Source organism: Panicum hallii, chromosome 4 (assembly GCF_002211085.1).
Source record: "Panicum hallii strain FIL2 chromosome 4, PHallii_v3.1, whole genome shotgun sequence".
NCBI classification, from domain to species: Eukaryota; Viridiplantae; Streptophyta; class Magnoliopsida; order Poales; family Poaceae; genus Panicum; species Panicum hallii.
The window spans coordinates 1,920,131-1,944,381 of NC_038045.1; the positions used below are offsets into that span (position 1 = coordinate 1,920,131).

The following is a 24,251-nucleotide window of genomic DNA, read 5'->3' on the forward strand; positions in this document are numbered from 1 at the left end:
GCTTCATCATCACGCGGGCCAGAACACGCTGGTTAGCAAGGCGTCTGCTGGTCTGATATCATGCATTGTGTGATGCTTGTTGCATCATCATGGGTACAGCAACTCCATGCATGCCGGGTTTGAGATGATGGTATCCTGCTGTGGCTCCTCTTGATAATCCAATGTCGTCTAGGCACAACTATAACGGCATTAAAAAAGAGAGAGACTAAAGAAGCAATTGAGTTCGGTTCAGACTAAGTCTTAGCGTACGGTTTCATTGTACAGTTATCAAAACTGAGAACCGGATGGGTTTTATAGGGATGAAACTCTTCTCCCATCTTATGAAACTCTCCCTCATCTCTTCTCATGATGGCACTGTCAAGTCAGTAAACTTGCTGATGTGATATGTTACTTAATACTTTTGAAATTTTTGATGAAACTCCCGTTGAGATCGGTCTCAACGACGGCTGCTGAGGCGACACACTGCGCTAGTAACTCACAATGCAATGCACGTGGCAAGCCATCGGTCCACCCGGAGAGAGGCCCCGGTAGTAGTGGAGCGGTTTTTTCTAGGGCATAGTGGGGCGCATTGAGCCATTGACGACGTGCTGGATGCACTAGCTAGGCCCGGCACCGGCAGTGACGATTTTTAATTTGCAAGATTAGATTTTTGGAGAGCAATCGGAGACACTGATGGTGCCATTATGGACGTTGATGGGACACGGTGATGGCGAAGCTAGAGACGGAGAGATGGTGCATGCTAGTGCTAATTTGCTAGTGCATGCTAGTGCTAACGGTGCATGCTAGTGCTAATGGCCCGGCACCGGCAAATCAGTTTGTGCTTGTCGCCTTTTGGGCTTGTACCTACATGTTGGTCTAAAGAAAGAAAGGCCGCAGTACCGGCATAGCACTTCATTTTGTCAGAACGCCGGAATACTACTGAAATATATATGTGTATTGACACTGAAGATCATGCTGGTGTTTTAGACGATCGAAATTAGCGTAAAAGAGACAGAAGGGATAGAAACACAAGGCAAATCACAAGGAGAGGGTATCTAGCTTATACATCATCAGGCCCCTGAATCCAAACCATGAGCTTATTGTAATTACAGCCGTCATAGACTACTAGCTAGTAGTACTGTAACATATGGTACATGTATGATGTATTATCAATGATGCCGACTGGCCGCCGCCCGGCCGGCGATCGAGGTTAAGCAACTAACGAGCTCGCTAGCTAGTTGGGGAACCGGCAGTCGCGGCGTATCTCGCCGGTGGCGGCCGTCTTGACCCCGACCCTCCCGAGCTTGGTGACGGCGGCCACGAAGTCGGCGAAGAAGGCGCCCTGGTTGGCCGCGTAGCCGTCGACCGCGCCGCGGGACCTCTGGTCGCTGTACAGCACCTGGTCGGAGCCCAACAGGCCCCTGCCGCCCTGCAGGTTCCGGTAGAAGGCGTTGTCGAAGGCCCCCGGGGAGGGGTCGAGAAACGCGAAGCCGCCGCTGGGGTTGGCGCCGCAGGTGCCGCGCAGCTGCGACGCCAGGCCCTGGTCCATGCTCGGGTCGCTCCCGATCCGGTACTGGAAGAAGGGACAGTCCGCCGCGCCCAGGGTGTGGGCGCCCAGGAGGGCGATCATTTCGGTCTGGTTGAAGCCGAGGCCGGAGAAGAAGGCGTTGAGCTGGTCGAGGTTGAAGTTGACGTGCGGCAGCACGACGCTGCCCCTGGTCGACACCCGGCCGTCGTACCTGCCCAGCTCCACCAGGTAGTACGGCCCGCCACTCTGCCACGAGAATGCACTCAGCGAGCAGAGTTCGTTAGTTACATGGATGTAACTGAAAAGATTTATCCTTTTAATTTGAACGAAGTTCTCTCTCTCTCTCTCTCAGGCCGGTGTACAGTACATGGATCAGTGTAGTGTATGTGGCCTATCCGAGTGGCAAGCAAGGAAGCTAGCTGGGTACCTGGACGACGGACTCCCTGGCGGCGAGCGCCAGGATGTCGGCGCACGACACCTTGTTGCGGCACTGCGGGTCGCTGTCGACGGCGGCCTTGGCGCTCAGGACCGTCAGGAACCCCTCCCGCTTCAGCGACTGGTTGTCGCTGTGCCGCCACTCGTCGTCGCCGTTCGAGTTCACGATCATGATCGACGCGTCGCAGCCCTGCATGCAGCGGCACCCGCACCGCCAGGCGCTCGATTGATCATCAACTCATCACTAGACGACGACGGCACACGACAGTGTGTGCGTACCGTGACGGCGCAGTCGTGGAAGAAGAGCCGGAGCGCGGCGGGCGCGGAGATCTGGGACTGCGCCATGGACTGTCTGACGGAGCCCCGGACGATGTTCTCCAGGTTGGGGCACGCGCTGGCGTAGTAGTCCGTCCTCAGCTGCGCGACGGCGCACGGCGGCATCAGCGCCGCCGCGGACACGACGGCGGCGGCGACAAACAAACCCAGCTTTCGGCTCGCCATCGATGATAGCTAGACTGCTAGCTGCTCCCTCTGCAGCTTCGGCTTGGCTGCTCCGCTCTTGCGTGCTTCTTCCAAAAGCGGGGCAGCTGGCCGTTGGTAGCTTAGCTTTAAATCACTGATTTCTGTTCGGTCGAGGCGGGTTTATTTGAAAGCGATGGCACATTGGAACGGAGGCTGCATGGGATTTATAGGCTGGCGCGTACTGGCGTGTGGCGTCCTCGTCCTTTCGAAGTGCCCATGCGACCAACACGAGGACAACAAATATCCCTTCAACTCTGAAACATAATGTGTTCTAGTTTTGTCCAGGTCAAAATTTTCTTATGTATTGTGACCAAGCTTATAGAAAAAATCACCATGAAATCAATAAAAACATCAAACCAATTTTAGTAAATCCATTATAAAATGCGCATTTATTCGGAATTTTAGATGTTAATATATTTTCGATAAACTTCATTTATCAAAGTCTATGAAGTTTGACTTAAGAAAAGAACAAAAACGATAAGATCAAATATGGTGCCATCATCACATAGATTCTTGACGACTGCGTCGATTTGCCGCAACTGAAGCAAGCAAGCGTTTTCTCCTTACAAAGATAGGAGATGGGAGTGGTGAACTGAATTCCTTCGTCGAGGCGCCGTTTTGCCCGTGCGTATAATACGAGACGGGAGGTGACATTTGTAGGCTGGATACCCTGCTGAGAAACAATACGAAATTGTGTAGAGATTCGGCCCAATTCGACCTTCTACTTACGTGCAACAATGACATGACTCGACGGAGATTTACTTATTTTAGTTTTAAACTTACGGGCTTTTAGATTGTTCTACAGAAAAGTAGAAACGAATGCCGTGTGGTCACGGGCCAGATTTGCTCCATGGCCCAATAAACGGGCATTAGGTGGGCTCACAAATTCATTGGCTGATTATATATTATTAGCATGCGTTTCTACAGGTAATTTAAATTTTATCCGAATCTAAAAAAGCTCATCAACTTTGTGCTCTTTCACTCCATATGCAGGTCATGCCGTGACCGCGTGAGGTATTGATTCTCCGGGTTCTGGTTGGGATCCGGATTGATTTATCTGAGTTCCGATTATGATTCCGATTGATTTATCCGAATTCCGATTAGGATTCTGATTGACGGATTTCTGTTGCTTGCTTTAAAAATATATAAGTAGATATTAGAAGTTTTGTTCCGTGATTGGATATGTAGTCACTAGTATATATTGGGCTAGGAATAATTTTTAGTAATCATTTTATGAAGTGACATAATAATTATTCATATTTGGTGGGCTATAGATAATCACAAGGAGGTATTATACACATCAGGCCCCATGAATCAAAGTCATGAGCTTATTATATATAAGCACAGCCTATATATACTACTAATGGTACTGTAACATATGGTACATGTATGTATCAATGCTCAATGATGTGGGTCAACTGTCAAACCGGCCGGCCGGCGAGGTCGGCTGGCCGGTAACTAGTTCGGGAACCGGCAGTCGCGGCGTATCTCGCCGGTGGCCGCCGTCTTGACGCCGACCCTGCCGAGCTTGGTCATGGCCGCCACGAAGTCGCCGAAGAAGGCGCCCTGGTTCGTCGCGTAGTAGTTCACCGTGCCGCGGGACCTCACGTCGGAGTAGAGCACCTGGTCGGAGCCCAGGAGGCCCTTGCCGGCCTGCAGGTTCCGGTAGAAGGTGTTGTCGAAGGTCACCGGCGAGGAGTCCAGGAAGGCGAAGCCGCTGGTGGGGTTGGAGCGGCAGGTGCTGTTCAGCTGCGACGCGAAGTTGGGGTCCATGGTCGGGTCGGTGCCGATCCGGTACTGGAAGAAGGGGCAGTCCGCGGCGCCGAGGGTGTGGCCGCCTGAATTCGCGCACAAGCCGGACGGATCATGGTCAGGTACTCAGGTCAGGCTGGCACCGTAGTGGCACGGCCGGGGACGTGAAGCGCAAGCGGAGTGGAAGACAAGTGAGGTGATGACTGATGACTGAGTGAGCAGCCGTTTACCTGAGAGGGCGATCATTTCAGACTGGGAGAAGCCGAGGCCGGAGAAGAAGGCGTTGAGCTGGTCGAGGGTGAAGTTGGCATGCGGCAGCACGACGCTGGCCTTGGTCGACAGCCTGCCGTCGTACCGGCCGAGCTCCACCTCGTAGAACGGCCCGCCGCTCTGCGACCAATGCAATGCACTCATGCAAGAGAGTTAGATACTATGACAAACTTAATAACTGTATCCATCGATCTGCTGGTGGTGAGTGCTCGGCGCTTGCCTGGACGATGGACTCCCTCGCGGCGAGGGCCATGATGTCGGCGCACGACACCTTGTATTGGCACTGCGGGTCGCTGTCGACGGCGGCCTTGGCGTTCAGGATCACCTGGAACCCCTCCGGCTTCAGCGACTGGTTGTCGGGGTTGCGCCACTCGTCGTCGCCGTTCGAGTTCACGATCATGATCGACGCGTCACAGCCCTGCACGCGCATCAACAAGACATTCGAGTGGGATCATCACTACTTGATGGTACAAGGCGCGAGCCAGCAGCTGCGCGGTGAGTATACGCGTACCCTGACGGCGCAGTCGTGGAAGAAGAGCCTGAGCGCGGCGGGCGCCGAGATCGGGGACTGCGCCATGGACTGCTGGACGGAGCTCCGGACGATGACCTCAAGGTTGGGGCAGATGCTGGAGTAGTAGTACGGCCTCAGCTGCGCGACGGCAGGCGGCGCCATGAGCGCCGCCGCGGACACGACGGCGGCGACGAAGAAGCCCAACCCAAGGCTCGCCATTGATGCTAGCTCCCCTTCTCCTTCTCCCTGCAGATTGCTTAGAGACGACTGTTGCGTGCGTGCTCCAAAAGTTTGCGGTTTCAGAGGCTGTGGCTAGCTGGTGATTCCGTCCGAGATATCGAGGTGGGCTCGAAGGCGATGGTGCTGGTGCTTTGGAATGGAGGCTGCATGGGATTTATATAGCAGAAGCTGGCGTGCTAGCGCGAGGCTTCCTCGTCATATTTAACGGCCAATTGGAGTCAACTTGACCAACTTGAGGTAGAACAAGTCCTTAATCTGCTGTGGTAATTGGAGTTTGATCCAAGTGATATGTTCGTAATGGTTTGAACAGATGATACCCGTGACCAAATGGCACCTCGGTTTAATTAGCTGCCAGGAATTCTCTGAACCAAGGCACCGATTCTTCAGCTACAGTCACACGCTTAATAGCTGCTTCCTTCAAATTTCAGATTCAGAAATCAGGGTTACGTACTAATAATCGCGTCATCAAACTTCGGATTTGAACAAATGCAGCTTATTCCCTAACAAAATATTGTATGTGCTACTTGACTACTTGAGGCATTGAGTAGTATAAAACCTATTCTTTATAAGCTTTTCATAAGTTTGTGAATTTGGCACAACTTGAATCAACATGTTTCCTTAAAAAATCAGGTTGAAAAAAAATCAGGGCTGCATACTAATTAGTCTTGTCTCTAAAACTTGGATTTGAACAAATTTTGGTTATTGGTAACAACGATGTAACGTATTAACAGTTTATAAGCATTCAGTGCAATCTCTGCAGTATTGCCAACCAATTACTATGTGCTAACTACGTCAGTGTTCCCATAAGCCATAGCAAATCGCGGCAATCAAAATTTGCTGCAAAAAACGTTAGATTTCTGACGATCATCACGCTAGCACACAATCCTTCCTAGTATAGTACTAGCACTTGTATTTTCCCCGTAAGTCTCTTCAGGACCTTGTCGTTTTGCCACAACTGAAGCAAGCGATTCTTTATGAGTACAAGAGCTGAACGGGATTCCTTGATCGGCGCAGCTCTGCACATGCAGGCAAAGAGCTGAATTATTCCTTCCTGAGGAATGACACGAAGGTGTTCCCGTGTGTACGAATTCTGCCCATTTCGGCGCATGCTTGCGTAGGTTTATTTCGACCAGCGGCTTACGCTTAGTCTTGCAAGTGCTGCAACGGCAAAGTTAACTTGACAAAGATGCATTATTATTTTAAAATAATGGAATAATAAATTTCGGTCTCTGCTCCTACTCCCTCGGTTCTTAAAAAAAATGCAATTCTAGATTCGTCCTGAGTCAAACCATTTAAGTACAAACGAGTTTATAAAGAAGAGTAATAACATTATATTTATGACACCAAATGAATTAGGATAAACCAGAATGCATTTTTTTTCTCTTGAGACAGAAAACTTAATCCCTTTCGAGCATCGGACCGTTCTTTATAACGACAGCATTAAGCTGATATAATCACATGTACTGTACGAGTAAGACCAATCTCAATAAAAATAAAAATATCATAGGGGTCTCGTGAGCATTAAATATCATGCCACATCAGCAACAAATTTGTTGACATGATAGAATCATTTATGAGGAGAGAGAAGGGAAAGATGAGGAGAGAGAAGGGGAAGTTTTATGGAATAAGAGAGGAGTGTCGTTACTACCAAATTTCCAATCTTAGTAACTGTGTGATGAATTAGGCTAAACCAGAATGCATATAAGAGAGGAGTGTCGTTACTACCAAATTTCCAATCTTAGTAACTGTGCGATGAATTAGGCTAAACCAGAATGCATTTTTTCTCTCGAGACACAAAACTTAATCCCTTTTGAGCATCGGACCGTCCTTTATAACGACATTTATAACGACAGCATTAAGCTGGTATATTCACACGTACTGTACGAGCAAGACCAATCTCCGTAAAAATATCATAGGAATGTTATGAGCATTAAATATCATATCACATCAGCAAATTTGTTAACATGGTAAAATCATTTATGAATGAGAAGAGAGAAGGGAAAATTTTAAGGAATAAGAGAGAAGTGTCATCCAATCTTGGTAACTGTGCGATGACACTTCCCACTGGGACTGGCCTAAGCAAACACCATACATTATTAACCACAAAGTTCATTGGTAGATCTCCATCAGTACGCTAGTTATACCCTCTTCACATCACAGTATATAAGCTTATCTTATAAGATGTAAATGCTCTAGGTGTGGGTGGGACTTAGTAAGGGCCAATTAGGGGCATGCAGTGACTTGTGAATGTGCCTGGGAGATTGGCAACATTTAAAAGAATAGCAAATAAAGTAATGAAGCAAAGAGATCGACCACCATGGTGCACAGGCATATACTACTTGCTCCTGCTCTGGCAAACTGTTAGATTGGAGCCCAGTCATATAGATAAACTGTACAATTCATGATTACACACATGTGAGCCTGCACATGAAAAACAACATAACGATTTTTTTTTCACGTAAGCTCATATATTTTGTTCTACACAGGCATGAGCAATACAATACAGCTATGGCGTACGGACATATCAAATGTGGGGCCAGGAATGTTAGCTACATATTGACTTTGATTGGCGACATCCAGCATTGTTCACCAGAAAGGATGCATTCTGATACCGTTCAGAATGAGTGGGACTAGTGCAAATATGCCCTGCAAAAGAATTCTCTGTTACAACTTACAAACCAATAAAAAAATAAGAAAACAAATAACAACACAATCCTTAAAACAAAGTTGTAGTGAAATAGCATCTGTTTACACTAAGGTGGATTTAGCATGTGCGATGGGTATTCCATTAAATTTCTTTTGTTTCAACAAAAATGAAATAAGTACGTAGTATGATTCCCATAAATAATATAGATTAGTTTTATATTATGCTTTGAACCCCTTATGTTCATAATCTTCTGGCTGTGTCACTTTGTTTGAAACATCTATACTAATACGTACCAGCAAGCATGACTGCATTATGCATGTGCATGATAATATGGTAATGAAGTTGTCCGCAAAAAAAGTATAGCTAACTAAATTCAATACACTTACTTTTATTACCCAATACATTCTAAATTACACTATTGTAAAGAATAACACAATACAACTTTTATTTACAACATTGTGCTATGCACTATGTTTGCACATTTAATTTAATCTTGAAAGTTGCTGAATATTATCTCAAGATTGTATATTTGTTACATGAGAATAATCAAATTGATAAATGGAATGATTTATGATACCATTAACCTGACGAAGTTAATAGTACAAATAATTCGGAGCACACAAATCTCAGGGGTCCACAATGAGAACAGTTGTTCAGGACGAAACCATGGTGACATCCTCCTATTCATTGCTTAGATCAGTATACAACATCGTGCTATATCAGTTCTACAGTCAAAATGGCAAAGCTTTTTGTACAGTGTTTAGTATAAGACAATTATTCTAGTAAAAGAAAAGGTCAACCACTCAGCTCAGCTGGTCATTGTATCTTATGACTCTAAATCTATGTCTTCTCAGTAGTTCAGACTGAGTTATGCCAAGTAATTCAACTACGAATGTGACTGGGACAGCAAATATTATAATGTAAACAAATCGATGATGCTAGTTATGTTTATTTTCACTACCATCATTATCATTCAAACTCATCAGAAATAGGAAAATACCATTTTTTTGTTCTCTTTCATAGAACTTGCTGGAACTCTTTTTCCCTTTTAGTTTGATGGCAACGAATTGAAGGGACGCAGCAGTTTCGATTGTAGGATGAATAGGCACAAAACACAATACTATATTACATCAGGTTTAATGGGACCATTTGTATCATGCATACAACAACCAAATAACAGAGACAGTTTCTAATTCTGCTGCATAAAGAATAAGGTAAAAGAAATACATTTTTCATTGTTTATTTTAACAAATGGGATACTTACAACAACGGTGCATGCAATTAGTCCAGGCTTCTCTCTGTGGTCCAGAGCAACAAAGAATAGAAGGAAAGCACCAGCATACCAGGGAATGGCAGCCAAGAAGAACCCCAATAAGAACCTTCAATAGAAATACAGAAGTAAAGTTTGTATGGTGGAAAATTGTATTTTTTCATAGAAATTTGCAAAATTCAGGATAAATGTTGCGCACAAGCCGATTTACTTCATGCCACTAAAGCATCGCAGCGAGCTTTGTAATCAGAAGTTTTATACGGAGAGCACAATTCACTTCACCACATTACCATAATTCATATGCTTCTATTAGCACAAGTTGACTTTTTCTGCATGGTTATTGAATAGTATATGTTTACCGCAGTCGGACTGCAAGCGCATTACGTAAAACATCCTAAGGAAATGCACCACTGCAATAATATGTTAACATGGTCGATATACCAAATGATTATGAAACGTCTATCTGTCTTAGACATCAGGACACGACTTATAGGTAAGTCTCCTAACAGCTAAATAATGATTTTGCAACTGCTACTAAGAATTCACAAAAGCAATCTACGAGCCATATCCTAGCCCGCTTCTAAGTTTCTAACACCCCGGATTCAACTTTGTTATTGTCAAATGCTATTAATCAACGAACAGCAGCAGTACGTATATGCAGTTTCAATGCTCTAGCTAATCTACAACTTCCCCACCGCATTAGATCGATCCGTATCGCCACGGGACGCACTTACAGAAACCAGCCGATGCCGATGCCGCAGAAGGGCAGGGGCGGCTCCTGGACGGGGACGCCCTCCACGAAGATCTGCTGCTGCACTGTGCCCGGGAAGGCCACAACGCCCTGGCTACCGAACCCTGTGCGCCAACCAAGACACGGCACCATCAAGTGAGTCATTCCTCGAGACAAGAAGAGCGGGAGCCGAGGGTGTAAGAGCGGGAGGCAGGGAGTACCGACCGATCTGGGAGGCGTGGTAGGCCGCCCCTTCGACGGGCGGCGGGGGGAAGGTGCCGTAGTGGTGGTGATGGTAGGGGAGAGGGTTTGGGGCGGGAGCTGGTGGGGGTTGGATTCGAGATGGGGGCGGGAGCTTCTTGGTGGTGGGGCAGGTGGCCTCCAGCATCGCTGCCGCAGCCGTGCTTGGAGCCGGAGAGGCGGAGATGGATGGATCCAGAGGGTAGGCGAAGCGTGTGCAGCGGTCGTGGTGATGATGGGGATCGCCAGATGGGGGGAGAATAGAATTAGGGAATGTCTCCACAGTGTTCGAGTAATTTTCTACCATGTTTTATCTGAATCAGATTCACAGTTCTAGAGATACTAATAGTTTGTGCCCGTACGTGATACGTGCTACATGCTTCAGTTAATCAGATAAACCTGTCCGTGCAAACAACCCATTCATCTTCGGATCAAGGCTAATCACAATGGAGGGTTTCCGTATCCCCGTTTACAAGAATATCACGTTAGTTTTAGAGATGAATGAAATACTATACCTCAATGGAGAGTTTCATTTCACGGTTTCCAAAGCTAACCAGTGTAATTAAATGCTAGTTGATCTAGTGTGGCATGTATATTTGTAACCAGTGTAATTAAGTGTAATTAAATGCGTACGGGATCCCCCATGAAACAACGGCAGTCACAGTGGTCGTTTCACGCTATTTCCAACGTCTTGGAAATGAGTTAGCAGAGTGTCGTGGGGATGAAACTGGTTACTTCTCTTCCCTCGTTAAATCAGTACGATATCATCAAAAATGCTGATGTGTCATGGTAATTAATGCCATGAAACTCGCCATAAAATCCATTGTGATCAGCCTAACGGGTGTGCAACAGGTTTCCTTGCTTTTTCCTAAAGGTGAGAAGGTGATCCAACCTAGAAGGGGTCAGGCAGCTTTTCAAAAAAAGAAAATAGGCACATAATTAGAGCTTAATAGAACTTGAACTTGATACTTCTCCCCTTGTGAGGAGTTTGTAAGTTGAATAACTGCCATTTGCAGTTCATCGGGCATTCTGAAATATTCTATGAACTATTAGACATTCAGAACTCGACCTGAACTTTTCTTTCTGACTGAGGGACTGTTCATCCTCGTCAAGTAGTGCAAGCAGAAGCAAATAAATACTACATGAGCAAGTAAAAATACAGGCGAGGAAACAAGAACCCACAGTTTTCATCATGTCACATCCAGGTCATGAGCTGCGATCAACCATTTTTACCAACAACCAGCTTCACCAATCCCACATTGTTGACCAACAATACCTCTATTAAACAGTAACAAGCATCTGCACACCAGCCTTAGCTTCTCAAATCTCACTATCCAATCCAAATGAAGCTAGGTTAATGGTGGAGAGCGCGAGGCGGCCACACGCCACCCCTCCCCTTCTATATAAACCCACGCTGTCATCGCCGGCAAACCACCCCGAGCTCATGCGGTTTAACGGCTTTGGCTAGTTTAAGAGAGATGAGTAAACAAACGGCGGCCTTAAGAGCGGCAACTCAGTATCATGAGGCGCCTCCGGTTCCTGCTGGCCGCCTTCTTCCTCCTCGCGCTCGACGTGCTCCCGCCGCCGCCGATGGCCGGGGCCCAGCTGGCGCCGGACTACTACGCCGACGTCTGCCCGGACCTCGAGGGCATTGTCCGCGACGCTGTGCGGATGGCCGTGGCGCACTCGCCGGTCGCCGCGCCGGCCACGCTCCGGCTCTTCTTCCATGACTGTGCTGTCAGGGTACGTGCATGCGGTTCCTGATGCTATTCGTGCCGCCGGTCGATCAGTTGATCTATGAATCAATCAAACTGGTGAGATTGTCTTGTGATTACTGCTGATACCGTGCGATCGATCCTTGTGAATTCGTTAAGGGCTGCGACGCGTCGATCATGCTCATCAACCCCGACGGCGACGACGAGTGGCGGAGCCTCGACGGCATCACGCTGAAGCCGGAGGGGTTCAACACGGTGATGAGCGCCAAGGCGGCGGTGGACAGCGACCCGCAGTGCCGGTACATGGTGTCGTGCGCCGACATCCTGGCCCTCGCCGCCAGGGACGCCGTCTTCCTGGTAAGCAGAACACCTACCGTGCCGCTGGCTTTGATTGATCGTGCTTCCAGCTCACTTGTCGTGCCGGATCGTGACCGTGTCTCGCTTGAACACACGCGGCCGCGCAGAGCGGAGGGCCGGACTACCAGGTGGAGCTGGGCCGGTACGACGGCCGGGTGTCGACTGAAGCCAGCGTCCTGATCCCCCATGGCTCGTTCGACCTCGACCAGCTCAACGGCTTCTTCTCCGGCCTCGGCCTCTCCCAGGCCGACATGATCGCACTCTCAGGTAGCTATTAGCTAGAACTGCACGTGCATATATCAATGTATCAGCTGTAAGCTGCTAGCTAGAACACGCGAAGGGCATGCGAGACATTTTACTTGACAGATTGGTGGCGTCGTGTCGTGTCCGCTGCTAACGGCCGTTCTTGCATGTGGGTCCGTGTCGTGCGCGTGGCATGCCGGCTCAACGCAGGGGCTCACACGATCGGCGCGGCGTCGTGCGGCTTCTTCGGGTACCGGGTGGGCGCGGACGCGGCCATGGACCCGGCGTTTGCGGACCAGCTGCGCGGCAGCTGCCCGGGCGCCGCCGCCGGAGGGTTCGCGTTCCTGGACGCCGCGACGCCGCTGCGGTTCGACAACGAGTACTACCGGAACCTGCGCGCCGGGAGGGGGCTCCTGGCCTCCGACCAGGCGCTGTACGCGGACGCGAGGTCGCGCGGAGCCGTCGACCGCTACGCCGCCGACCAGGGCGCGTTCTTCGGCGACTTCGCCGCGTCCATGACCAGACTCGGCAGGGTCGGCGTCAGGACGGCGGACGACGGCGAGATTCGCCGCGACTGCAGGTTCCCCAACTGATCGGGGCTCGGACGGACTGGTTGCGCGACGGTTTTGTACTTGGGGTGACGTCGTGGACGTGTTGTGTTGTTGCGCGAGTGGTTGTGGTGAGCCGGTCGGGTTGGGCGTCGGTGTTGACTTGAGGTGCAGCAGGCCGCGTGTCTTTTGGGAAGATGTGGGCGTGAAATGTGGGGCGTGGTATGTACATGGCAGCCCATGTTGTTTGGTTGTGTGTTGGGTTGTTTGATATACGAAATCTAATGGTTGGACCGGACCGGCCCATCTATTGCTTAGTGTTTGTGTGTGTGACACGGTCACCAAAGTTTCAACATTGGACGTGTCAAAAAAAAAGTTTCAACATTGGATCCTGACTGAACCGTGGAATTTAGACAATTCAGTTTCAAAATGAATAAGACATACTTCCTCCGTCCCCCAAACAAATCATTCTAGATTTAAAATTTATCTCAAAAATTGAATTATTTTACCACATTTAGTATTTGCATATGCATGTAGAGAATCAATCAGTATCAAATATGCCTAATACATAGTAGTTCACTTTACCTCCCCATTAATGTGTCATGGAATCCTAGAATAAGTTGTTTCTTAAGACGGAGGGAGTAGCTACCAATTGACCTTCACGATCTAGAGCTAACCCTTACGATTTACTAAAAGAGACATAACTCCCAAGCTGTGCGTAAACTAAGTATTCGTACAGCTATTAAACTCCACATATATCTAAATATATGCCCACAGAGCCATGCACCATCACCCATCCTTAGCAGAGTGTTTTGCAGAATAATGGATTTCAAAGCACGGACTGCGTTAACATATAGTTTTCAGCCCCAAGGTGCAACCGTACCTCATGTAGGTGTCATTGGACCGTTGGACTGGAGGTGTACTCTTATTGTAATTTGGAAATATGGAATCCTTCATTGGTGGTGGGTGTGGGGCTGGAAAAATTGCTCGTGGCTCATTAACTTGCTCGGCTCGATTCAATTCTTAACGAGCCGAGCAAGAGATTGTGCTTGTTAGTATAGCAAGCCAGATCGAGCTGGCTCGCGAGCAGCTCGCAAGCTGCTCATACCATCAGACCACCAGACACCGGCCTAACATACAACTCAACAAACCTGTTGAACTCCTGAACCCTGCAGTCTATCAAGGCCTCAGGCACTTGACCGACACCCTCACCCCCTCGGAACCCGAGCTGCCCCTTCTGATTCCCGTCTTCGCGTCGCCCCTCTCCCTCCTCCTCCCGATTACCATCGCAGCATCGCCCCTTCCTCGGATTCGCATGGCTCGCCACCCCAAGTTCGCATCACCCGTCATCCCTCCCTCTTCCGATTCCTATCGCTCCTCCTCCTCCCTCAGCTTGCGCCGCCTTCCTCCCCCGCTCCTCCGAGTTGCATCGCCTGCCAGGCGCAGAGGTGACTCTGTGCTGATCCCCTCTGCGCTCCCTCCGCTCGCTTCTCTCTGGCCCATCCCTACTCCTAGCGACGCAGGCGCTATGGTGCCCGGCCACGGGAGCCACCGAGCCGCCATCAGGACCCGCCGCCTGCCGCCTGCCATGGAGAACGAGGAGCTCGAGCAGACCCCACCCAGTATTGAATCAAGGAGCGCGCCGTCGTGACCCCGGCCTGACCCCTGCTGCGCTGGTAGGCTGCCATGCCCTCGGCCCCATACGCTGTTGCACGAGGGCGCCCGCGACAGAACTGGCAGCGGCTCGCGAGGTAGATTGAGCCGAGCAGACTTTTATACTTATTAAGATAATGAGCTGAACCGAGCTAGCTTATTATCTTAACGAGCCGGACCGAGCAGAGCCGAGCTGGGCTCGTTATCCAGCCTTAGGTGGGTGCACATACCCCTCCCTCGGCTTCTGATTATTATTGAAAACAGCAAGCAGAACTCTCGATCGATTTTTCATGGCCCGAGAAAAATGCAAGCGAAGGAGAAAGAGAAAACGTACAGGACGGGGCCGCGCCATGCAGCCGTCCGTGTTCAGACTTCAGAGCAACTTGAGCTAGAGAACAAACGAGCGTGCGGTCGGCTGACTGGTGGACCTAGGATTTCTCCGTCTTTCTGTGCGCGTGCGTGCCAGCGGTCAGCCTGTGTGTGAGTGATCCATTGTGACGGCCGGGGTGGGGTCTATGTTGTGACTGGAGTTGCTACGCTCCCATCTAATCTGCCTGAACCAGCAGATTATTAGGCAAGAAGATGTGCGCTTCCTCACAAACGTGTGGTTTGCATTTGCACTGAATGCCAAAAATTGAATGTTGAAAGTACTGCGGACAATGAAAAAGTCTATTTGAATTCCAAATCGGTTTTGAGATCGGTTCACACTCACACTAGCCGGCACAGTGGAATTCAGAAATCCTTTGGTCTGACCAAAATGCAAATGAAAAGAAAAAAAAAAGATAAGAAGCACCGGTTGCAGGGGCGCCAAGCAACGTGTTCAGAGCAACTTGAGCTACAGACAAGCCATCGCTCAAAAGATCTCTCCCCCCCCTCCTGAAGCGTCCACTCCAATTCGGCCAAGTGGCCGCTTTGCCATCTCAAGATAAGCCCTCCTCTCCAAGCACCATCGCCTCTTCTTCTTCCTACTCGGCAGCCGCGGCAAATCAAGAGACAAGCTGGTGTTCAAGTTCAGCAAAGGAAGAAACGCGCAGCGCGAGCGAGCGAGCCAGCTGAGAAGATCGATCGAGTGCAGCCATGGCTCTGGCACCCACGCCTCTCCAGTGCTTCCTCACGGGCAGACCGGTGTGCACGGCGACGCTGCCCAAGCCCGCGAGAAGGGCGTCGAAGATCTCGTGCAAGGCGGCCGGCGATGAGAAGGACAAGGTTCCGTCGGGAGGGGATGGTCTTGGGGTGAAGCTTGGGAAGCTGGCGATGGTCGCGCTGGCCGCCGGCGTGCTGGCGGTCGGGCCCGTCGACGGCGCCATGGCGGCCAAGTCCGGCGGCAGGGTCGGCGGGCAGGCGTTCCGGTCCGCGCCACGGTCGTCCGGCCCTCGGATAAACAACTCGAGGTAACCTTTAGCGCCTTGCAGCTCATTGAGTCAGTGATAAATCTGTCTGCTAGATCTTTTTTTTAAAAAAAACGTCTGCTACTATAGATCTTTTACTACATCGTACACCGAGTTCAGTTCTAGCCGTGTTCAGTTCAGAGTTCCGACTAGAATATGTATTCTTGCCTCTGATTACAGGCTCTGAATCTCTGAATTCTTCTAAAGCTAACATCTTTTATTTGATTTGTCCTTCTCGTGCAAGCTTGATCGTTCAGTTCTTCTCAATCATTTGCAAAAATCTACTATAATACGATAGGCAACTGAATGTCTGAATCAGATGTGACATGCTTGCTGTGTCTGCTGATGCAAAATGTTCTACCACGTCTGGTACATGCGCAGGACGAACGTCTACATCAACCCGCCGGTGGCGCCGCCTCTGGGCGGGTACGGCTACGGCGGCTACGGGAGCCCGTTCTTCGGCGGCTACGGGTGGTCGCCGTTCACCTTCTTCGCGCCCGGCCCGAGCGTCGCCGTCGGGGTCGGCGGCGGCTTCGACACGCTCGTCCTCTTCTTGGTGTTGGGCTTTGTCGTCGGAGCCGTCAGGCGGTTTCTCAACAGGAACGATGACGATTACGACGACTACTGATCATCAATGCTAGCTAGGGTGTAGGAGCATGTAACGAATCTCATCCTTGATCCTCATGTCCAGTATGGCGAAAATTTTTTCTTGTTAATTTCCAGGAATGGAACTTGACAAATCATATATGGAGGTAAGAGGAGACTGTACGTATAATTTTGTTTAGTAAAATGAGATGAGAATATCATCTAGAGTATTAAGTACAAAGTCCTGATTCGAATCCTCAACTTCGAGAGCATGGAGGTCATTCTAGCCACTAACTTCTAATCACCTACAAAGTGCATAACTAAAATGGTTAAGTTAAAAAGATGAATCTGATTATAATAGTTAGAGACTAATGAAATGTCTCTTCACTAAATGTCATCGTACCTTGCCACTTAGTCTAAATTTACCATGTATCACCGTACCGCACTAGTTAAATTACCGTGCCGTGCTCTCCGCAACTAGTCATGGCTCCTTCAAACCCTCTTTTTTTTACTCGTCTCTCCTCTCACTCTTATGAAATGCCATCAAATTTACTGATCGATTATAGATGAGGATGTATCCCTTCGTTTAGGCAAGAGAGAGCTCTATTACTATCATAAATTAGTATTAGAGATGAGATTGGTTAATATGCTGGAGCCAATCTCAATCAAGATGATAACCGCTTGCAAGTTGCGTTAGCTTGCCGATCGACTAGTACTAAATTTTTGCATTTCTAAGCATTTGCATTTGGATCCAAATATTATCTTAGTACGTAGGTTGTTACTCCCCCTATTGTTCCCGCTCTACATCTAAGAGTATCTCCAAAAGTAAAAAAAGTTCCTAATAATAACTTTTAGGTAAAAAACTAAAAATCAACACTCCAAGTGGTCCAATACTCTGCCTAATATTTTAGCTAGTCCAAAACAAGCGCTCCACTTCACCAGATATGTGCCTGGTTCACTTCCAATCCCGAAATTTACCGCCGATGCCCACCATTTCTCGCTTCCCACGCACCTCCTCGGACATTTTCCATTGCAGTCGTGCTATTTTTCTACAGGTGCGCTTCATCGTCCTGCCAATCCAGCCGCGGCGGCGCTCCATCCCACCCTCCATGGCATGTTGGGCTACCAACGCTAATAACTACCGTTGTCACAACCCTCTGTCCCCCGTCCAAGTTGCAGGATTGTCGGAAATGACGATGCAGGTTCCCATCTGTCCGGCGCCGGATCCACTCCATCCACGACGGCTTCCATCCACCCAGAAATGCTCTGATTGATTTGCTCCCCTCCCGTGAACTTCCGTTGATTTGTTTCGATTTGCATCCAGGTACTAAACTTTAGGTCCTCCAGTACTGAATTTTGGTTTGCTTCGATTTGCATCCTGTGAACTTTTGTTATTTCAACAAATCTGTCAAGTATGCCTTGCTGGTGCTAAAATTAGGATATGCACTGACTACATGATTTTATTTTTCTGTATAAGATGTCTACAGGATCGAGAGCTAGGACCAAGTCTAAGGTGCATGGCGTGCTTTATCAAAGCAGAAGGCGGCGATTGAATAGAATATGCTAACGATACGGCCATAGGAAAAAACGGCGAGAAGATGCAATGACCCACCTCTTGATGATATGTCACTGTTTAAACTTTTTTTAGGAAAGTACTTTTGAAAACTGTTGGAAGAGGTGTTTTTTTTACTTCAATAACTTTTAGCAAGGTCCAGTAACCATAATTTTTGGACTCTATTTTTTAACACTCCTGGAGATACTCCAAGGATCTATTTAGATAGGCTAAAATTGAGTGCTAAATTTTAACACCTATTAGCACCTATAATCTTATTTTAGTTTAGTTTACTCCATTAGCACTTTCATTTGGATAAACTGGTGCTAAAATTTAGTACTTTTGAGTATTAGCGTTTGAATCAAACACCCGCTAATATGGGTGTTTGTATGTATTATATTTGTTCGTGCTGTTAGTACGTGTGGTGCTGGTTGTGCCGGTATTTTATTATGTCTATGGTAGTATTTCGTAAGATTTTATCAAAACAACTTTTAAACGAATAACTTCAAAAATCCGTGAAGTTTAAGGGTACGGATTTCAGTAGGATTTACAAAAAATTGAAGAGAGCGGGTAGCAGATCTGGTGTTTTAAACGTCGGAAGAAACAGTCCCTCGCATTCTTCAGCCTCCCCTGCCATCCCCCACGATGCTCCTCCGCGCGCGCGTGCGGCGTCCAGCCGCCGGCGCCTCACTCCTCCGCCCGCCCCCCGCGCCCTTCACAACCACCCCCACCACCACCGATGCCTCCTCGTCCTCCGCCCCCGACCCGGACGGTGTGGCCGCCGAGGTGGCCACCCTCCTCTCCCGCTGCTCCGGCGACTGGAAGCTCGCCATCGCCGCCTCCGACCTCCCCTCCCGCCTCTCCCCCGCTGCCGTGTCCTCCCTCCTCCAGCGCACCTCCTCCTCGCGCCTCCACCCCAAGCTCCTGCTCGATTTCTTCTACTGGTCCCGCCCCCGCCTCGGGCCCTCGGCGCTCGCCCCCGACGCCTTCGCCCACCTCGCCGTCTCCCTCTGCGCCGCCGGCCTCTTCCCCCAGGCCAACGGGCTCCTCGACCAGATGATCCGCGCCTACCCCACCCCTCCCCTCGTCCTCGGCTCCGTCCACCGCGCGCTTTCCGGCTCCGGCCACGACCGCCGGCCGGTCGTCCTCGACGTGCTCGTCGATACCTACAAGAAGACCGGGAGGGTCCGGGACGGCGCCGAGATTGTCCTGCTGATGAAGGATCTCGGCTTGGCGCCCAGCCTTCGCTGCTGCAACGCGCTGCTCAAGGACCTGCTGCGCGCGGACGCCATGGATCTCCTCTGGAAGGTGCGCGGCTTCATGGAGGGCGCCGGGATTTCGCCGGATGTGTACACGTACTCGACATTGATCGAGGCGTACTGCAAGTTCCGGGACTTAGATGCTGCGAAGAAAGTGCTTGAGGAAATGCGTGAGACGGGATGCAGCCTGAACACAGTGACCTACAACATATTGATTGGTGGTCTGTGCAGAGCCGGAGCTGTTGAAGAGGCGTTTGGGTTCAAGAAGGAGATGGAGATTTATGGGCTGGTTCCAGATGGATTTACTTATGGTGCAATCATTAATGGTCTGTGCAAGCGCGGCAGGCCAAGTCAGGCGAAGTGCTTGCTGGACGAGATGTCTTGTGCTGGGTTAATGCCTAACGTTGTTGTTTATGCAACTCTGGTTGATGGGTTCATGAGGGAGGGCAATGCGGACGAGGCGTTTAAGATAATCAAAGAGATGTCTGCTGCTGGTGTGCAGCCGAACAAGATCACCTATGACAATCTCATCCGGGGTCTATGTAAATTGGGGCAGATGGGCAGGGCTGCTGAAATTTTGAAGGAAATGGTCAAAATTGGTCATTTAGCTGACACTGTCACTTTTAACCATCTCATTGAAGGGCATCTCCGGCAGCATAACAAAGAAGAAGCTTTTTGGCTGCTTAATGAAATGAGAAAAGATGGTATTTCGCCTAATGTATACACTTACAGCATAATGATTAATGGACTATGCCAAATTGGTGAATCGGAAACAGCAGGTGGTCTCCTTGAGCAAATGATTGCAGAAGGTATAAAGCCCAATGCATTTGTTTATGCGCCTCTTATCTCAGGGTATTGCAGGGAAGGCAAATTCTCATTGGCTTGTGAAGCTCTCAAAAAGATGAGCAGTTCAAATGTAACGCCTGATCTGTACTGCTACAATTCTCTTATAATTGGACTGTCAAAGGTGGGAAAGATGGAGGAAGCCATAGAGTACCATGATCAGATGCTGAAGCAAGGATTGCAACCTAATGAGTTCACATATGATGGTCTGATTCATGGCTATAGTATGACTGGGAATCTAGAAAATGCTGAACAGTTACTCCATCAGATGCTTAATAGACTAAAACCCAAGGACTTTATCTATGCTCACCTCCTAGAAGTTTACTTTAAGTCGGATAATCTTGAAAAGGTTTCCTCTATTCTTCAATCCATGTTAGACAGGGGAGTCATTCCGGACAACCGTTTATATGGAATTGTGATTCACAATCTGTCTAGGTCTGGACAAATGCAAGCAGCTTTTAGAGTTCTCCCAGTGATGGAGAAGAATGGGTTTGCTCCTGATTTGCATATATACAGTTCATTGATATCTGGACTTTGCAAGACAGCTGACGTGGAGAAAGCTGTTGGCCTTCTTGATGAGATGGGTAAAAAAGGAGTAGAGCCTGGTATCGTGTGTTATAATGCCCTAATCGATGGACTTTGCAAGTCGGATAATATTTCTCATGCTCGCATTGTCTTCAATAGCATGATAATTGAGGGATTACTGCCAGATTGTGTGACATATACAAGTTTGATAGATGGATACTGCAAAGCTGGTGAGATCCATGATGCTATTGGTCTTTATCAGGAAATGCTAGCAAGAGGGGTAACCCCAGATGCTTTTGTCTATAGTGTGCTTACCTCTGGCTGCTCAAATTCCGGGGACCTTCAGCAGGCTCTGTTTATAACTGAAGAAATGGTCCTTAGGGGATATGCAAGTATTTCTTCTTTCAACACCTTGGTCCATGGCTTCTGCAAACGTGGAAAATTGCATGAAACTGTGGAGTTTCTCCACGTGATGATGGACAAAGACATAATCCCTAACATGCTGACTATTGAAAATATTGTTAAAGGACTTGATGAGGCTGGGAAACTCAGTGAAGCACACACAATATTTGTTGAGCTGCAACAGAAGCAAGCTTCACAACGTGATACAGATCACTTGTCCTCATTGTTTACAGACATGATCAATCAAGGACTAGTTCCTCCAGATGTGACAAATAACATGATCCAGTCTCATTGTAAAGGAGATTTAAACAAGGCTTTGATGCTACATGATGCTCTTGTGGCAAAAGGTGCTCTCATGGGCTGCACATCTTATCTTGCTTTATTGGATGGCCTTTGCAGGAAGAGCAAACTGACTGAAGCTTTTAATTTGCTAAAAGAAATGGAAGAGATGGGTATTTGTCCTTCTGAGGATCAGTGCATGATACTGTTAAATAATCTCCACTCGTCAGGATTCATCCAAGAATACAATAAAGTCTTTGATACTATGTTGGGCTACAAATGGTTACAAAAGGAAAGCAAATTCTGTAATTCGGTTGGTAATAACCAGGAAGCTGTGAATGCAGAATAACCATAGAATATAATCCTGATGCCATTGTACTGCAAATTTATGAACTGATTTTCTGATAGATGAGAGTTTGAGCGGATTAATTTACTTCATAGAATCTGCCTGATTTCTTCTTGTTACAAATCAGAAAGCCATATGCCTCTGCAGCTTTAGGTTAATCTGTTCGGTGGTCCTGCACTTTTTCTGGTTCAGGTATGAAAGGTAAGAAGATTGTGTGTTTGAGCAATGTAAAGAGCGCAACTGCATAGCAATGCTCTTAGAAAAAAATACATAGCTTTGTACAATAACTATTTTTATTGCTTTGATTTAGCAGTGTAAATACTACTAAGTGGTTCGGGGTCACTCCGATTTCTCAGCTTCATCCTGATTATTCATTTCCAGGCACATCAGTGCCACTGAGTGAGTTTGGTTGTGTTTTTGATCAACCAGAAGACAAAAGATAGCATGTCATGCTGTAGATTTTCTTTGTTAAACATCTGGTTTAACAAAGAAAATCTGTTAAGTGACTGTTTATTTTCTTTGTTAAACCAGGTGCTCAATGACTGTACACTCTCGATGCACTGATCTTTTTTTACTTCAGTCGCCCTCAGTTTATCCTTTTATTTTCCATTAAACTTTAGTTATTTATTAATACTGCCTTTACAATTTTGATTTCTGTTAAGTGAGTAAACTTTCCATTAACTGAATTATGCTGGAATCGGTTCGACGGACCGGCCCAAGAAACGTAATCAACCAGCCCACCCAAGCTCAATTGCTCAAACTTTAAAAAAAAAAACGGCCCACTCACCTCTAGCTCTCTCGTCCCTCTCCGCCCCGGCGGCGCCACGCCCCCGATGCCCCTCCGCCTCCTTCCCCCGCCTCGCCGCGCCGCCGCGCCACACCTTATCCCGACCGTCCCCCACCTCGCGCGCCTCCTCCTCTCCCACGCGCCAGCTACCCCGCCGCTCCTCCTCTCGCTCCTCCCGGCCTGCCCCGCCCTCCTTACGCCGCTCCTCTCCCACCTCCTCCTCTCGCACTCGCCGCCGCTCCCCGCGCTCTCCCTCTACCGAAGCCTCCTCGCGCTCCCGCACTTCCCTGTTACGGAGAGCTCCCTCCCCGTCCTGCTCCGCCTCCTCGCGCGCTCCCGCCGCCACGCCCACCTCTCGTTCCCGCTGCTCGAGTCCCTCCCGTCCACGCACCCGCACCTCCTCTCCACGCCCGCGCTCGCCGTCCTACTCTCCACCGCGCTCTCCGCGTCGGCGCCCGGTGCATCCTTCGACGCCGCGGTCACCTGCTTCGACTCAGCCGCCCGCGTCTGGGCGCGCGCGGGCCGGGCCTTCGGCGCCGCCGAGCTCAACGCGCTGCTCCGCGCCTTCTGCGCCCGCGGCCGCGTCGCCGAGGCGCGCGCGCTCTTCCACCGCTACTGCGACGCGTACCCGCCCGACACGCGCACCTTCAACACGCTGCTGCTCGGGTTCAAGGAGGCCGGCCACGCCCAGGCGCTGGACCTCTTCTACCATGACGCCGTGCTGCGCGGCTTCGTCCCGGACGCCGTGTCGTACTGTGTCAGGATGGACGCCTACTGCAAGAAAGGTAAGTTTGTGGACGCCCTCGAGCTGCTCGATGAAATGAGCAAGAGGGAGAACTGCAAGCCGACGCTGCAGGTGTTCACCACATTGATATATGGAGCTGGGATTGTGAGGGACGCGACGCGGGCACGTTTCCTGTTTGATGAAATGGAGAAATGGGGTGTGACTCCGGACCGTGGTGCTCACAATGCATTAATGGGGGCGTATGTGAGGGCTAGGGATTTGAAGTCTGCAATGGCAGTGGTGGACAAGATGGAGAGGAAGGGGATCGGTTTGGATGATGTTAGCTACAACACAATGTTTTGTGGGTTTCAGAGAGTTGGCGACCTGGAGGGGATCTGGAAGGTGTACAGCAAGATGGTTGGTTCAGGGCTTATGCCAAGGACAAGGACGACTATGTTGCTCATGAAGGTCTTCTGCGAGAATGGCCGACCTGACCTTGGGCTGGAGCTGTGGGATTATCTGATGGGAAAGGGATGTGTGCCTCACCGGCATGCATTGGATATCCTGGTTACCGGTTTATGCTGTAGAGGTGTGGTTTCTGAGGCATACAGGTGTTTCAGGGAGATCATCGAGATGGGGATGGCACCTACAGAGCGAGCATTTAGGGTTTTGGAAGGGTTTTTAAGGCGTACACGGGAATACGGGAAGGTTGAGGAGATTAGGCAAATGATGAAGGTTGCCCAGCTGGAGGGGCATCAGATTGAAGAAGAGGCTGTGTGAGCATGAGCACCATTGTAGTTGTTTTTCCTCGAGGAAATCATGGAATCATTACCACCATTGTTTGATGACCTGTAGTGGCAAGGGTAAAATGTTGCAGTGACCAAGCTTTCTACATCTGTGGATAGCAGGGAAAAAATCGAT

The 24,251-nt window shown here is 49.1% G+C and overlaps 7 protein-coding genes across 14 annotated transcripts; 4 read left to right on the forward strand and 3 right to left on the reverse strand.

Moving 5' to 3' along the window:
• Nucleotides 1-1,002: 1,002 nt before the first annotated feature.
• LOC112889729 (peroxidase 45-like) lies at nt 1,003-2,495 on the reverse strand. Its single transcript, XM_025956491.1, has 3 exons — nt 2,222-2,495; nt 1,935-2,132; nt 1,003-1,753 (listed from the first exon to the last, which is right to left on the reverse strand). Exons 1-3 carry the CDS (start codon nt 2,441-2,443, stop codon nt 1,214-1,216), a joined length of 960 nt encoding a protein of 319 aa, XP_025812276.1. The 5' UTR covers nt 2,444-2,495; the 3' UTR covers nt 1,003-1,213.
• Nucleotides 2,496-3,708: 1,213 nt separating this feature from the next.
• LOC112889730 (peroxidase 45-like) lies at nt 3,709-5,350 on the reverse strand. Its single transcript, XM_025956493.1, has 4 exons — nt 4,998-5,350; nt 4,707-4,904; nt 4,447-4,606; nt 3,709-4,302 (listed from the first exon to the last, which is right to left on the reverse strand). Exons 1-4 carry the CDS (start codon nt 5,214-5,216, stop codon nt 3,923-3,925), a joined length of 957 nt encoding a protein of 318 aa, XP_025812278.1. The 5' UTR covers nt 5,217-5,350; the 3' UTR covers nt 3,709-3,922.
• A 2,195-nt stretch (nt 5,351-7,545) lies between these two features.
• LOC112889568 (60S ribosomal protein L18a-like protein) lies at nt 7,546-10,445 on the reverse strand. 7 transcript variants are annotated; one of them, XR_003228132.1, is made up of 5 exons: nt 10,110-10,435; nt 9,889-10,009; nt 9,149-9,263; nt 8,469-8,564; nt 7,546-7,883 (listed from the first exon to the last, which is right to left on the reverse strand). XR_003228132.1 is itself a non-coding variant. In XM_025956278.1 (5 exons), the coding sequence occupies exons 1-5, from the start codon at nt 10,429-10,431 to the stop codon at nt 7,824-7,826; spliced, it is 642 nt and encodes a 213-aa protein (XP_025812063.1). In that variant the 5' UTR covers nt 10,432-10,445; the 3' UTR covers nt 7,546-7,823. The 7 variants fall into 7 exon arrangements, 5 of the variants coding, with proteins under 5 accessions (XP_025812063.1, XP_025812065.1, XP_025812066.1 ...); XR_003228131.1 differs by having other exon boundaries at nt 8,462-8,564; XM_025956278.1 differs by having other exon boundaries at nt 8,462-8,564; nt 9,228-9,263; nt 10,110-10,445.
• Nucleotides 10,446-11,645: 1,200 nt separating this feature from the next.
• Nucleotides 11,646-13,032, forward strand: LOC112890849 (peroxidase 45-like). The gene is made up of 4 exons (XM_025957715.1): nt 11,646-11,867; nt 11,999-12,196; nt 12,304-12,463; nt 12,650-13,032. The coding sequence occupies exons 1-4, from the start codon at nt 11,646-11,648 to the stop codon at nt 13,030-13,032; spliced, it is 963 nt and encodes a 320-aa protein (XP_025813500.1).
• A 2,505-nt stretch (nt 13,033-15,537) lies between these two features.
• LOC112891206 lies at nt 15,538-16,842 on the forward strand. Its single transcript, XM_025958151.1, has 2 exons — nt 15,538-16,031; nt 16,410-16,842. Exons 1-2 carry the CDS (start codon nt 15,718-15,720, stop codon nt 16,654-16,656), a joined length of 561 nt encoding a protein of 186 aa, XP_025813936.1. The 5' UTR covers nt 15,538-15,717; the 3' UTR covers nt 16,657-16,842.
• Nucleotides 16,843-18,794: 1,952 nt separating this feature from the next.
• LOC112889676 (pentatricopeptide repeat-containing protein At1g63130, mitochondrial-like) lies at nt 18,795-22,428 on the forward strand. 2 transcript variants are annotated; one of them, XM_025956425.1, is made up of 2 exons: nt 18,795-22,020; nt 22,130-22,428. In XM_025956425.1, exon 1 carries the CDS (start codon nt 18,811-18,813, stop codon nt 21,820-21,822), a length of 3,012 nt encoding a protein of 1,003 aa, XP_025812210.1. In that variant the 5' UTR covers nt 18,795-18,810; the 3' UTR covers nt 21,823-22,020; nt 22,130-22,428. The 2 variants fall into 2 exon arrangements, with proteins under 2 accessions (XP_025812210.1, XP_025812211.1); XM_025956426.1 differs by having other exon boundaries at nt 22,133-22,428.
• Nucleotides 22,429-22,652: 224 nt separating this feature from the next.
• LOC112889082 (pentatricopeptide repeat-containing protein At3g61360) lies at nt 22,653-24,110 on the forward strand. Its single transcript, XM_025955569.1, has one exon. The coding sequence runs from the start codon at nt 22,653-22,655 to the stop codon at nt 24,108-24,110; it is 1,458 nt and encodes a 485-aa protein (XP_025811354.1).
• Nucleotides 24,111-24,251: the final 141 nt, after the last annotated feature.